We start from the raw sequence: 15,569 nt of genomic DNA, 5'->3' as shown, positions 1-15,569 counted from the left end.
TCTTAGTGATCTGACAAGTGTTTAGCTGTTTCCTCTACATATGTTTACTTTTGATTATGTGTTCTGCTTCTCATGGTTATCTTAGCAGTAAAATCCTTTGCTTTCCATTTTCGAACTTAGAAAACCAACTGCTAAAACAGCAGAGGAAGTTTAAATATGCTACTCTCCTAGGCTATAAATATCTGTAACTTTTCTAAACATTGAAAAGATGCTGTAGGAGTTGTGCCTACATTTCAGGAGTACCGGGAGTGGCAGGAATCGCTCATGTGTGGCAGCAGGGGTGGCACAGGAACATCCTTTGAGCTGTGTGTTGGCACACTGCCCAGCCTGTCCCTCATAGAATTTCAGTTCTTGGACACTGAGCAGTATAAATTGTTGTAGGATTAAGTGTGCAAAAATTACACAGCATGCTGGAAAAGCTTCAGTGTTACTTTGGATCTGATGACTGCATCTGCTCAAAGCATATTGCCTGTGAACAATAGTCACTAAATGGACTATTCCAAACCTAATGTACATTGCGTTTCTGGGGATTTATTCTGTGATCCTCTCAGACTGAAATGTAGAACCGATTAAGCAATACCCTGTAACATTCCCAATACCTCTTATATGTATACAGAGGTGTAGCATTCATGGCATATTCATGGCCAGCATTGTCAAGGGAAGTGGGGTGTTGAAATAGTAGGATATAGAGCAGACTTTTGGTCCCTTTGAGAGTTTTGTCCTTTCTTTAAGAAAAATCAGGCCTTTTCTGGTGTGGCAAACATGATTACATGTTTGTTTTGTATTAGGAATTTAGAGCATATTATTTAGACGAGTTATTCATGTGTATTGTACTTTACATATTCACAGGCAATGGGTGTTTGGCATTGGATATTAACATGGTGGCACTCCCTAACTATGCATAATCAGTTCTGCAAATGATCTAGGTTTTCATTGGCTAGCTGAAAAACTCAGCATATAAGACTGTGCTTAAAACCTAAATAATAGGTCTGATTTTTCTGAGGAGTTTACATCCTGCTACACATTGTTAAATTTTTGTGCTTGTATTTTATTTTCACTTAACTGCAGTTCACTTGAATCATGCTTCCCCCCCCCAAAAAAAAAAAAGTCCAAGAGATGTTAAGAATATCCAGCATAATTATTTTTGTGAACTTATAAATTAATATTGTTTCATATTAAAATTTAATATAAGTTGTGCTCATGGAAATTGTACCATATGGTATGTAATTTCTTGCCATTCTTGTACTTTACAGTCAGAAACCAATAAGTTACTAAAATAAAAAATAGTATTCCCATTAAGACACTGCACATATTTTGGCTGGGGAGTTGCAGGCAGAACAGCCAGGCAGGTTGAACAACTGATTTGTGGCAAACATATATAATAATAAATATATATAATAAATAAATAAAGAATGATTTAGAACAGAAATGGAAAGGAAATAAGCTTTTTCTTTATATACAATCTATCTACGGTTGAAGATTTCTTCTTTAATTGTAGACTTGTGAGTGCAAATGAATTCCACTTAATAATATCCATGTTCTTTTTCTGGAAATGATTGATTTAAAGAAAGATCAGAGAGAGAGCAAAAACAGCTAGACTTGCAGAAGCCTTCAGTTCCTGCTATACCTCCGAAGAAACCTCGGCCACCCAAAGCCAACGCTGTGAATAGACCTGGTACCTTGCCCCCGAGACGACCAGAAAGACCAGTTGTGCCTGTGACTCATGCAAGGTATTTTCTTCTGTCCAATGTTTTTGGGATTAGTGGAAAAAACACACATTTAAAAAATTTAGATTTTACAGATTATGTCACAATTTATTTCACAGTAAACTGTATTTAAAGAACAAGAAGATAAAAGAAAATCCATGTAGTCATCTGGCTGGATCATAACTATCTTCTCAATAATAGCAGTCAGACTGCTCATTACTAGTTCATTTCTGCACACTTCAATTCTACTATTACTGCAACAGTGCAAAATGTGTGGGAAATATCAGTATGTTACTCTGATGCTGACTTTCTTAGTTTACCTCAAATTGTTGCAGCTTAGCTTGGGCACTAAATCAGTGTAAAAGCTTGGATTGTGCTGAGGAATAGCATTAGACAATGCGCATTTCAAATACTGTCAGCCTGGTTTCAGTCTGCTTACTTTGATCATTTTAGATCAAATTTTAGCAAAATACACGTGTCTTCATAGAATGCTCTTTTAGCTGGTACCGCTGCAGACTAGTGCTATCAAATATTTATGCTCTAATGTTGGTTGTCACTCTGCAGTTACATGATCCTTTTTATCAGAGGTGGTTACAGCCTTTGAGGAGCACTGAGAAACTGGACTTGCCAACACAACTCTGCTTATTCTCTGCTAGAACAGAGGTTACAGAAATTAAAGGCCTGACTGTAGTCCTAATCGAGTCTAGGTGGCTACATTTTAGTCATCAGCATCTGGGTTGTGCACTGTAGATTTCCTTTATGCATAATGAATAGAGTTAGATGAAAACCAGAATAAAAGCAGTTGCCTAAAATGGGCAAGCTGTGCATCTTGCAGAAATACTAGAATATAGGCATGGAAATAATTTTGCTATTGTACTGTTAGGAAAATTATCTGCCATTGAACTTCCCTTCATTCCTCCACATATGGTTAAATAAAAAAATGCTCTCAGTGAGAAATCTGAGGCAAATTAAAAGAAAAAAAGGCACCTACCTTGTGCTCCCAGTTTCATCTTACTGAAATGCTTTGGTTGTACATCTCCGAGAACTTACCCTTCTCTCCAGGTGCTACTGCCACAGCTTCTTTTGGACTTGGCTTTGAACATGCTTGTCCAGTTGCTCCAAAATACAGTCTATACCTGCTGATCACCTGGGCATACTTGGAAATACAAGTATTTACTACAATCTTCAGATTTAGCTAAGTGATATCTTGGAAAGATCAATACATAACCTAGTGTTCAGTTCACTGGTGAAGGCATGCAATGGAGTAGCTATTCTTTTGTTTTCTCCTTTGCCTGAAAAATTTTAAACATACTATAAATTTTTAGCATTTAGAATTTTGGGAGGGTATTTTGTTGCTCTTGTGTTTTCCTTTTCTAAGTACAAAACTGCATGAAGTAACCATGTATTTTTAAAGATATTTCAATTTTCATGTTATCAAAGGCAAAAGGCACACCTAAACAGTAACCTTGTTATGTTCTTAATTGTCCAAACTTCACTATGTCTAGCACAGAAAAAAATGGAAAAGACTTTGAATTGCTTGGATAATTAAGAAATATGAAACTTCAAATGGAAGCAGTCACTTCAGTAAAGGTGTTTTGTTTTTAAATCTGTTTGTTTAATAAGATAGTAATTATCTTAAGGTCTACTGGTATCCATTTCCAAAATCTGAAAAGACTAAAACAATTAGAATAAAAATTGAACCAGCAGAACTTTTGCTGACCTGTTGTGGTTTAACTCTGAGCAGCTGAGCCCCACGCAGCCACCCACTCACTCCCTTGCAAAGGGATGGGAGTGAGAATCAGAAGGACAAAAGTGAAAAAACTTGTGGGTTAAGACAAAGGCAGTTTAACAGGTAAAGCAAATGATGCATGTGCAAGCCGAGCAAAGAAACTTGCTACATCCCATGGGCCAGCAGCTGTTTTGCTGTCCGCTAGAAAGCTGGGCTTCATCACCTGCAGTGGTGACTTGGGAAGACAAATGCCCTAACTCCAAACATCCCCCCCTTCCTTCTTCCCTCAGCTCTAAATGCTGACTGTGATGCCATGTGGTGTGGGATGTCTGTGGTTTCAGTTGGGGTCAGCTGTGTCCCCTCCCAGCTCCTTGTCCACCCCCACCCTCCTTGCTGGTGAGATGAGAGGAGAAGCAGAAAAGGCCTTGACTCTGCAAGCACAGCTGAGTAATAATGAAAACGCCCCTCTGTTATCTACGCTGTTTTCAGCACAAATTCAAAACACAGCACTATGCAAGCTGCTATGAAAAAAATTAACTCTATCCCAGCCAAAATCAGTACATGATCCCTAGGGGAAAATTACTGTAGTTACAAAGTGAGTCCCATGGGATTTCCATGGCAGCTAAGCCAAAGAGGATTTTCTTCTGTTCTGAGTAAGTGGCTTGCACCTTCTGCATCTCACTGACTTTTTTTAGTGATGATTGTTTTTCCATTTAAATATAATCCTCCTTCACGGGGGGCAGAGTGGGGCTTCAAGGGCAATAGGACAGATAAAAACTATGTGGGACAGTGAATAGCTGTCAGTTTGTTCCAAGGCTTAGACATACCATGATTATACAATTTACAGATAAGTCAATTCTCTGGAGTAGGCAAGCCATAAACGTCTACAGAAGGTGCATCTTTACAATCAGTTTAAACCAGTCCATGTCCATGCCACTGCTAACAGGGTTCCTTGTCCTGGCACCCCATTCCCACAGCCTCCCTTATGTTTAGCACCAGCATTTGTGCAGCAACTCAGCCATATGGGTCAGCGAGTTACTCCAGATGGCAATTAATCAGTTTGCAGTGGGCTTTCTATTAGTGTGGGGTTTCTCTCAGGCTGATCATCTGTCTGGTCAAGCTGACAGCCTGCCTGTATGGGCACGAGCAGAGAGGGACACACTCTGAACGAGAAGGGGGGGCTCCGCTCCTTTCACAGCAGTATGAGTGCAGAGTGGCATAATAAGCCTGTTGATTCTTCTGACAACAGGGTTGGGCTTTTTTTGTGGGGCTGTTGCCATATATCTTGGTACCTTTTGTAGGCAAATGGTAAATGTTGTGACTTTCAGCCCTAAATCACGCCATTCTAAGAATCTCTCCAAAGCCATACTCACACATTTCCTAGAGTGCTTCCAACTCACATCGTGCTCTCAGATTGCTGGGAAATGTATGTGTGCAAAACAGAGTATGAAGTCAGATGCTCATTGCTTTGTCAGCCAAGAAACTATGTTGCTTCTTATAGGTTTACAAATATATAAGTAATTTAAGAAAAAGTTAAAGACTAAAAGATAAGAAAACTAATTGTTCTGGTAGATCACTTGGAAATACCCTTGTTTATCATCTTACCAATTAATACATTTTTCTATGCATGTATTAAATTTCTTCTGTGTCCTTCCTGGTACAGACTGCCTGCCATATTGAGAGCTGTAGAGGACTAGTTTGCTTTTAATCTGATTGTCTATTTTTTTGTTCACTTGTCCCCCAATCACAGGGTTTAATGGGATATATGTTCCCTTAATCTATGACTTCCTCTGGGTTTTAATAAAAATTTTTACCTCTTTATCACAGCCTTCCGGAAGTCAGAAATAGAGTTTCCAGCCACTTTGTGTTTTGGTCATAAACTGCTGCCATGAGCTGAGGTTCAGGCCGTCTGTCATCAGCTTATGGTATCAAAAGCAGAGACCAATGAAAAAATCAACAAGATTTGGGAGCTTACTATGTATTCAACAGCTAATTGTTGCTAATTATTTCACTGTGCAATAGTGCACATCTGCCCTGATTGTACCGGGGCAGATCTATATTTTTATCCCTAAATTGGGTACCTTACATACATCATGATTTTTACAGGACTACATTGGGAATAGTCATTGTCGAAAAACTATTGTATTTGTCAGATGACCTGACAATGATGGCAAGTACATTAACTGAACAGCTGTTATCACAGTAAATATCAGAGATTTGAGTGACCTGTGCAATACTGAGTTACTTGCCTACCACTGTTTTTTTTAAAAATTGTTTCAACAGGTAGATTATTTTAGTAAACTTGCGTGCTTGTGGGATAGAATGTTCTCCAAAGAAGGAATAATTTTGTTGCTTTTGTTTGATCTCCTATTTGACTTTAAAATAGCTCCTCTGTATGAAGTATCATAGCTCCTGACACTTTGCTATTCCAAAGCCATTTCTGACAAATTAGGTCATCTTGGTTCTTTGGACTGTAGAAACACTATTGATAGTCCAATCTCAGAAGAAAAGTGCAAAAACATGGTGGAGGAGCTGAATTGATGAGTAAACACTCAGAACTGCTGATATGCACAATGCTAGCTTGAGGTTCTCTCCCTTTCTGCAGCATTCCACGTAGTCCACTGCTGTAGTTTGTCCAAGCCAATTAATTAGAAAAAACTACAAGGAAGATCTTGAAGAATGTCCCCTTGCCCTTAGGTTTCGTTCGTGTTGAGATGCTGTGAACATCTGAAGAATTATTCCAGACACTACAGTGTCTAAAATAGGCTTTTTTGACAGGTGTTAAGGAGAAATGAGATAAGGTTAATCCAGACAGCATGTCGATTTACTAGAGATTGCTGTCACTGACATTGCTATTACTCTGGTGCTGCAAAGGAAGAATACTTTGCTCTCTCATTATTAATTGCAAGTTAGCTATCAATTTACTGTAATCCACACAAAAACTTCCAATAAAACATCTCCTCTTCTTGATCCAAATGCAGGAGCGATAGTCCAAAAGTGGAATTAGTGGGCAGTACAGTATCCGGCGCTCTAGAGAAAGACTCCTCTGAAAGAAGCAATGACATCGGTAAGTTATAGCACTTTCTACAGTTTGCCTAAGAAATTAATGGTGCAAGTTTCTGCTTTTTAGTGACTTTTGTGTAATTCAAGAGGCAGATTTGGCAATGAATGTGAGTGCTTTTATATCAAATTTTAACCGCAGGATTAAAGGATCATTTCTACTTTAAAATAGTTTTGTTGGGGTTTTCAGTTAAAAAAAAATTAAATTAAAAGCAAATATGGAATAGTGAGCTATTTTGAATAGGAAGGCTCTTGTTATTTTTGTTTAAAAGTCTAAAACAAGTGAGAAGGCCAATCAGGAAATCTGATTTATAAGACATACTTGTTTAACTGATGTAATAGCAATGCCATGGTTTTAATACTGCAGAAGATTATGGGTCTGGTGCAGTTAGTAATCTTTACACTTTCCAATACAAAGGAATAGAAACCCAGTTCAGGTCAATTTGACTAAATTTTACTTCATACACCAATTAAATGCAGTCTAAATTTCTATTGTAAACAACTTGTGTTCCTGACCCATGAACATTTAATCAGGAAGTCACCTGGAAAGGAGCAACAACAGGTTATTTTTCTGTCTTCTCTCACCCTCCTTGCTCCTCAAGCTGGCAAAGCCGGAGAGATGGTGTTTGCTGGGGTGGGTGCTGCCGTGCGTGGCCCTGGGTGAGCAGGGTGCGGTGGGTGTCCCAGGGCAGTGGGCACGAGCCCCACAGCCATCTCCTGACTCTGCTCCAAGAGCCCAGACCAGCTGCTGCTGTCGCTCTCTGCGCTCGCAGCTGTGCCCACAGAGCCCCGTGCTTGTCACAGGCAGAGCCCGGGATCCTGCCTGTGTAAGCTTGCTGCCTTTCACCAGGCCATGAAATGTCATTTTGGTGTCACAGTGTCTACCCAGACTGCTTTATTAGAAAAGCATTTCTGTAAAATAACACCCTTTCAACAGCCAAACACGCCTTTCCTTCAGATTTGGAAGCAGAACTTTAAGTTATAAAGGAATTTTAATTGCAACATAACAGCAAAACACTAAATGCATTTCACATAGGTCTATGAGCTTTCCAGCATACGTATGTCTACTTTTTTGTAAAGCTTCTGCTGTCGCTATGCTTCTTCTGGAGTAGCAGGTAGTATGTTTTTCCCAGATTTTCATTTGGCTTAAACATGGAAAGCTAGAAGCTTGCAATAAATTGCATGAACATTTTTATTGTAGAGATTATTAGAAAGGAATAGTATGGAAATGCAGGCAAATTCTACCATTTAGTGTTTCTTAACTATGTTTACAAATTTGCTTCAAAGCACATATGCCTCTGCTTACTTGAATATTATGAGTGCAGGTAGCATGTAGTGGTGTGATGGAAGTAAACTTTTTTATTCCTTGTTCTAGTTTCCTTGGAATCACTATCATGATAAAAGCTGAAAGTGTTTTGGGTTTTTTTAGTTTTGTTGGTTATGGTTTTATTTTGTTTTATTCTTAACATGTTAGGCAGGAAATCTGATTTATAAGAATTTTTGTTCATTTCCAGAACATGGAGGGGGAGAGGAGGGTGGTGGAGGGAGGAATTTGGGTTGTTTTGGGAGGTTTTTTTAGATGCAGAATAGGAGCCAACAACAACAACATGTTGCAAAGGGTTTAGCTGATGACCTCCTGTTACCACTTACACGGAGAACCTGTTGAGCTCAAGGATAAAATAGTGTGAATACTTAAATAAGTAAAACTTGATAAGGTCAAACCAGATTGGCATTTAAAAGGACGGATCGTGTCATTCTAGCCTGTTAGACAACTTTTTAAAAGAAAAAATAAATAAATTATGGTTTTGAATTGAAAGGGATTGAACAGAGATCAGAACTGTAACAAATTTTCAGGGGGCTTTTGCCAGCTCGTGTAAAATGTTGTCAAGTAAATAAAAGGCATTTTAAGAGTGGGCAGAGTAATAAATCAAGGCTTAATAAGAAAAACCAATTCACAGTGGATTAATGTCTTTTACTGTGAGGAAAGGTTTGGAGTTCAGAGCAGTCTGTGTTGCAGCGTAATTGTAGAGGTTTATGGTAAGTGTGTTATATTTAGTTTATTTTATTTACAAAGAGAACAATGAGTTGGAGAAGTCTTGTGGCTACATGAGTTATTAGAAAAGAAGCTGGATGCGTGAGTGGAGTTGTCCAGTGTATTCCAAAACACTGGTGGATCTGGCTGTGTGAGTCCAGATAATACTTAACAGTGATACATCTTACTGGTGTTGCCCCCGTGTCATGTGCTCTGTAAGAAAGACAACCTCAGCTTCTCTGAGGCTCATCCATCCTGTCAAAATGGATTTGATTAAATCTACCATTTGGTGTCTTTTCAGAAATCCAGATTTACGCAACAAGTGTCTATGTGACAGACAAGGTGTGACTTAGCAGTAGCCTTTGAAAAAAAAATGAAGTTAAATGGCCTTTGTAGAACTTTGGATGCATGACCATTCTGGTTACTGGGCTCCTCTTTATTGTTCCATTAGTCCAGTGCCATTCCCAGTCACTCAGAGCTCTTGGGGAGAACAAGGGGAAAAGCAACAACTACCTGCAAGTTGCCTCACCCTCTTTCATGCTTATGCTAAATGATGGTTAATTGTGCTGAAAATGAAAACCACAGCACGTCCTGGCTACTTTGCACTAGAGATGTTAAGCTGGGTAGTGACTGTTACTTTCTTAGTCCTATAGCCAGTCTAAAGCTTTTGTTCCTTTCATGCAGTGCAGAGAGATGGACAAAAACAATGGAGAGACAGTTTTGGTTATTAAAGCAAACCATACTAATGCTGGATGGTGAACAGTGCTTTATTCTGTGAATCCTTTTTAAGGATTTCTAAGTTGGTTCCTTTTCTTTACTGTGATGAGACCAAAACCGCTGTGACAGGGAGGAGAAGATACAGGGTTCTTCCATATGCCATCTCTCAAAAAGCAAACAAGTGATCAGCAACAACAAAGTCAGTAATGCCATCAACAATTGAGCAGCAATATGCTGAGTTGAATTGGGAATCCAGATTCAAAACTTGCATTTTGTCTAGGTGCCTTGGAAATGGCTTTTTCCTGTTTATTTTCTGAGTAATATTCTACCAGTGGATCAGTGTTGTCTAACCAGAAAACCCTACACCTTTAAAAACAACTTTAAAAACATTCTCACCCCACTTTACCAGTCAGGAAAATCAGAAATGCTTGAGCAAGGTTGAGGTGATGCATAATACTGTTAATAATGTTCTGTGAGTTGCATATATTAGAAGTTATTTTTATGTAGTTATTTGCTCATGACTTGGTTTCCCTAACATGTTCTGTGGAGTTGTGACTTCACATGTAAATTCTTCATGATAATTCAGTACTGATTACAATTTTCCAATCTGTGCTGACTAGAGAAAATTCTGCTTAGCAACGTCACTGCTGATTGTAGATATAATGGCAGCTCTTTCTACTGTTGTCCATGCATTTACTTCTTTTCACAATCCTTACAAAAGCCATTGGAAAACTTGCCTTCGGAATATATTATTTAAGAGGAACCATTCCCCATTCCTCCTCACTTTTTCTTTTCTTTTTCCCTGTTTTCAGTGATGTCTTTAATTTCCTTTGCACACATCTTGCATTCAACTTTTCCTATTTACATCTCTTTGCCATGGCTAGCTCTTCTTCATTTCATGAGGGTAAGGCTTTTTTTCTTCCATTTCTTTCCTATCCTGTCTTTGGTAAGTTCACAGTGCATAACAAGCAAATACAAAAAGAAGCATTTTGTAGAATGCCAAAGTTTACATGGATATTATGGTTTTGTTTTCTTTAATTAAAAGTTGAAATTGAGCATACTGTGACAGAAGATCTTGCACCATAGTATTGAAATGAGAAATCATTATCATTTAATGTCTCATAAGAAATTTTAGTGACAAAAGTGACGTGCAGTTTACATGTGGTGTTTGTCAATACTCTGGATTCATTAACCTGTTCTTGCAGACAGATTTTGTCATCGCAATGCATGTAAGCATTTAAAAACATATTAGAATGGTTTTCTAGTCTGAAAGAGAAAAAAAGAATCACAACAAACATAGTGTAAAAATTTGAAGAGTGTTCACTGGCACTCAGTGGAAAATGTGTGGTCATGTCACCCAAGACTTGCTCTCCAGTATCGCTGTGGTTAAATGAGAATGGTTACTTACATCTGTTGGTACATCTCTAACAACAACTGGTCTGGATTGGCAGTGGCTTTTTGAGCTTTTAAAATGCTTCTAAAGCAACATAAGCTACACTGACAATAAACCCTGTTCTACAAACAGAAGAGTTCTTACATAGAGCTGCATTGATTTCAACAGCTGTAATTCATGCCTTATGACATAACTTGACCTTTCTTTAGGTGACGTGTTTCTTTTTAATTTCATAAAGAATTTTGTATATGAGGGCCAGTGTGATGACAGAAACATCTAGCACATATAATAGCTTAGTGGATCAAAAACTAATGCTTCCAGAAAAATGGTATTGAGTTATTTCTGCAAGTCAGGATCAATCCTAAGTCTTAACTATATACACACACACACACACACACTTTGGAATCCTGGAATCCTGAAACAAGTCTTGTCTATCCAAAACAGGGTTGCTTTGGCATCATCTAATACTTAAAACCATATGGATTTAAGCTAAGTGACTTAAGGAATAAACCACAAAGAATTAAAAATAATGTGTCTACTGTGGAAATGATCAGTTAATCCCCACAAGAAGCAGTTTCTGTGCTTTGCAGAAAGACTGAGTTGCACAGAGCCGAGTGAACACATCTTTCCAATATTTTTCCTGGCTCTTTACACGTTTTGCATAGTATTTATGAAAGCAGTTAATAATCTTCATCAGTGCTAGCATAAGGCACATATGCCTTCCTTGGTTCCTGCTGAAACATCTAATGATGGTATGAATTATCCTAAGAGTTTCCCTGGAAGCTGGTTTTAGTGCAAGTCCATTTTTCAGCATTTCTTCAGACTTTAATCTGCAGAGCATTTGCTGGTGTATCGTGGAGTACTGGCCAAAGCCACGTTATTACCCATTCTTTTTTTTCCTGTCCCTCCCTGCAGCACTGGTGCTAGCTTGCCTGAAAGGATAGTTAAAAATACCCTATTGAAAATACCTAATAAACAAAAAAATTTAAAAATCCTCAGTGTATCCTCAATGTACCCATCATGTTTCCTTGAGCTGTATTTGCAGTTGTAGAGCTGTATTTGTCAGGAGAGGCGATTGCTGTGCCTCTGACTGCAAGAAAAAGTGATCTAATGAGATTTGGACCACACTAGGGAAAAAGATGGAGAATATTTCCAGTAAAAGGCTGTAGAATGGAGCAGGTTTGTCTTTAAATCATAGGCTGTTATACTAAGGCCTTATAATAATTCTGCCTGAAAACACTGAATAAAAGTTGGAAAACCAGAAAATACTGGTAAATATAAGGGTTGGAGGACAAAATATGAGTCATATAATGAAGATCAAAATCTGCCTAAACCACTTTCTATGCTGCTATTCATGCTCATTTTAATAGGGCAAAGCAAAGGAACAGAATTGCCCAACTGGTTTAAGTTGTAATATTTACATCAGTGAGTCAAAATCACCCATAACTGTAGTTCCGGACTATAAATATTGTAGTCATGAATATGGGAATGGTCCATTATATAAATTAATCAGGCTGGTTGCCCTGAGGGGTCCAGAAAAAAACAGTAAACTAGAAATTTAAATTGGTTGCCATGCATATCAAGTTGAGGTGCCTGAAAACAGCATATCCATTTCTTCTAGCTCCTCAGTTTTCTTGACCTTTCAGTTCTTTCTTGGCATGTTCTGAATTGTTAAAAATAAAATCCTTATGAGGGCACTGGCAAGTGGTTAGCAAAGCTCATTATGGCAGCTTTCTACATTCAGCTATTAAAGCGATAAAAGTCAGGATTGAAATGGGAGAAGATAATTGGGTGTTTTAGGAAAGGTTGTCCTAAAGTCACAGCTGTCCAGTGACTGTCCTGCGAGGCCGGGTGAGCTACGCTGTTTTCCTCTGAGGCACAGAACTGTGTGGGCAGGCCTCCCTGGCACATCACTGTTGCATTCCAGAACAAAGAAACCTTGCAGCCAGGGAGCTCTCCTCCTAAAAGTGCATTGCCCAAATCTTAAAAAACAGTCTGTGATTCATTATGGGTGAGATTTTGCTGCCTGAACCCTGGCTGGAAGCATGGCTGTATTCCTCGAAGGGTACAATGCTTTTCAGCGTCGAGAGAGTAGCAGAATCTGGATGCTTCCAGTAGCTAAAATAAATGTAGTTGTCTTAAAATTCCCTCTAACATTCAAATTATTGAGTTATTTTTAAATTTCTACTATATATTGAATGGGTACTAATGCAGAAGATTTTGTCTGCAGTGTCTGTCTCATTTGATAGCTTTCAGGATTATTGCATTTAAAGACAGTATATATACTATTTCACATGCCTGTTGTCAACCTTTTCAATGTATTGAAGATGATTATGAAATGAAGTCCACCTCTGTGGCTTCTGTGACACTATCTTCTTCAAATGAATTCAATGCCACCTTTGCCTCATTTCTTTCAGCCCTGCTGTATTTCTGTTCTGTGAAACCTTGCCATGAGCATTCTGAATGTGTTGATTCTCTTTATCCATCACTTCCCATTTCAGTTTTCTCAAGGTGAAATCTCTCTACTAGTTCAAAAAGCTTTCTGTGATTGTTATGTATAAATTATTTTGACCAAATACTAAAAAACCTAAATGTAATACAAAGTTAAGGCCTAGCCACATTTTATGCCAGCATAGTAAATGCAGGGGGTAAAAGGAGTAAGAAAGGAAGTATAGCCACTTAACTTTTTATTTCTGGGATTTTTTGGGGGCTACAAACTGAAGGTCATTTCCTAGGAAGGTACAAGTCTAATGAGTTCAGAACTTTTTTTTCTAAATAATTGTTTTCCTGGATCTGGGCATTTTTTTTAAAATACCATCATCATGCTTTAAATAACCATGTTTCCAAATGAACATAGCAATGGGGAGAAATGTTCTATTCTTAAGTGGCTTGGAAGGATACCAGGGAATACTTGTTGCACAGCTAACATTTTTCATATTCATGAAATATGGTTGCTCAGTAAGCCAGACTGTGTGTACTACACTGATATATTAAAATTAATCTGATGCCTTTCTCCCCATCTCATGAATCACTTCATGGATTATCAGCTTGATCAGTGAGACAGTAATAATGATAAATGCATCTGTTTATTTGTAGAACAAATATCAACTATTTTTTAATTAGGAAGCTAATTGATGGGTGCCATCTCTATGTTCCACATGTTAATAGAATCTTCCTTACTGTTTGTTAATATCAGACAAAGAGAAAGCTGGACCAGTGCAGGGTCCAGGTCTGCTGGAGGCTGATGTTGCTGTACTGGCAGTTAACGTGGCTGTGAATACAGTAGACTGGACTTTTTCTTTAATGACATTCCATTTGGGCCCTGCCAGGAAGGCTGTACATTTTGCTTAGTATATAAATTTAAGCTCCCAGTTTCTGATAGCTGCAGAAATACAAACTAAAATTGAATCTCTGCATTTAATGACCTCAGTGAATTTAATATAGTCAGAACCATATAATCTTGCTTTCCACCAGCAAAAGATAATCAAATAACCAGCACAAGTGACTTACTGAATCCACAGCATATATGACAGTATGGCAGAAGTTTTTTGAATGGCTCTCTTCCTCATTCTACAGTTCACTAGATGGGAATTTTCTTGAATTAGTATCTCCACAGGTGATGATTGTGGAAGGTGGTGATAGCCTTAGATGCAGAGCAGATTTGGGAGGAAGAACAACATCTAAATAAGGAGAACAAATGGAGAAAAAAAGGGAATATAGGAGTGCTGGAAGTGGATTTACTATTTTATTGTTGTACCGAGCATTGTCAATTACACTTTAATGGAATTTAATTTAGAGTATCAACTAAATGGCTGGAATTTCACTAGTTTGGCAGCAGATTCTACCTGTGGAGCCTTTATAGTCTCTGTTCGACTATCTTTAGAATTCAGTGCATGTATAGGTGGCTTTAGTTTATTTTTCTAGCTATCAAAAATGCATTCCGAAGTGGAAAAACTGTAGGATTCCCAATATTTCTTGATAATAGAAGCTTTGAACATAAATGTTTATCTTTCATGGTATTTGTAAAATGCATGGAGCAAATTATGTCTGCAAATGCTTATGGGTCTCAAGGATGCAAATTCATACACTTTCTGTTTATCAATACATTTTACAATTTAAACCTGAGTACTTTATTGTTCTGATCAAATATAGAACTCTAGGTAATTACTAGTTTATTTAAGCCAAAGAAACACATTGGATTAATTGTCTTCAGTACTTTTTCATTGATTGTTTTCCATATGAGTGTAGATACCTTTTGAAGAGCAGAGAAAGGGACAGTGGCACTTACAGAATCAGAGAATCTTTGAAGTTGTAGAAGACCTTTAAGATTATTGAGTCCATCCATCAACCCAGCAGTGCCAAGTCCACTATTAAACCATATCTCTAAGCACTACATTTATATATATTTTAACCACCTTGAGGAGCAGTGACTCCACCACTTCCCTGGGCAGTCTGTTCCAATGCTTGACCACATTTTCAATGAAATTTTTTTTCCTACTATCCAGTCTAAACCTCCCCTAACTAAACTGCAAAGCACAACTTGAGGCTGTTTCCTCTTCTCCTGTTGCTTGTTACCTGGGATAAGAGACTGACCCCCACCTCATTCAACCTCCTTTCATACTTCTATGTAGACCTCAGAAATGGAAAATGGGGCGAGGGAAGTCATGCGCTGTAGCCTTCCTCAGGTGCAAAATAATTCCAGCCAATTTCCTGACCCCCAAAGCAGAAGTCTGCTCTTCCCCTCAGTTTTAGCAGCTTGAATCAGTCCTTTGGTACTGGTACTGATCCTTCCTTCAGTGCAAGTATTTGCATGGCTTGGCACATGCTATTGAAAAATGAGCTGGATTAAAGCTTGCTCAGGAAAAAACATAGTAAGAACAGCAAAGTGGGAGAGAGTGGCTGGGGCAAATGGAAGGATTGCTTCAGCCTCCA

General features: G+C 38.3%; 1 protein-coding gene across 9 annotated transcripts in view; it reads left to right on the top strand.

Annotated features, from left to right (window-relative positions):
• Positions 1 to 15,569, top strand: part of SH3KBP1 (SH3 domain containing kinase binding protein 1) — a 213,279-nt gene that overhangs the window by 186,330 nt on the left and 11,380 nt on the right. For all 9 annotated transcript variants that reach the window (XR_004238460.1, XM_032100768.1, XM_032100769.1 and 6 more), the window contains 2 exons: positions 1,568 to 1,730; positions 6,417 to 6,502. Coding sequence is in view for 8 of the 9 variants with exons in the window: in XM_032100768.1 (XP_031956659.1) it covers positions 1,568 to 1,730; positions 6,417 to 6,502 (249 nt within the window). In the remaining variant the exon portion in view is untranslated. The remainder of the gene's footprint in view (positions 1 to 1,567; positions 1,731 to 6,416; positions 6,503 to 15,569) is intronic.

This window comes from Corvus moneduloides, chromosome 2 (assembly GCF_009650955.1).
Source record: "Corvus moneduloides isolate bCorMon1 chromosome 2, bCorMon1.pri, whole genome shotgun sequence".
Lineage (NCBI taxonomy): Eukaryota > Metazoa > Chordata > Aves > Passeriformes > Corvidae > Corvus > Corvus moneduloides.
The sequence above is the reverse complement of the archived record's forward strand: the minus strand, read 5'-3'. Positions and strand labels throughout refer to the sequence as shown.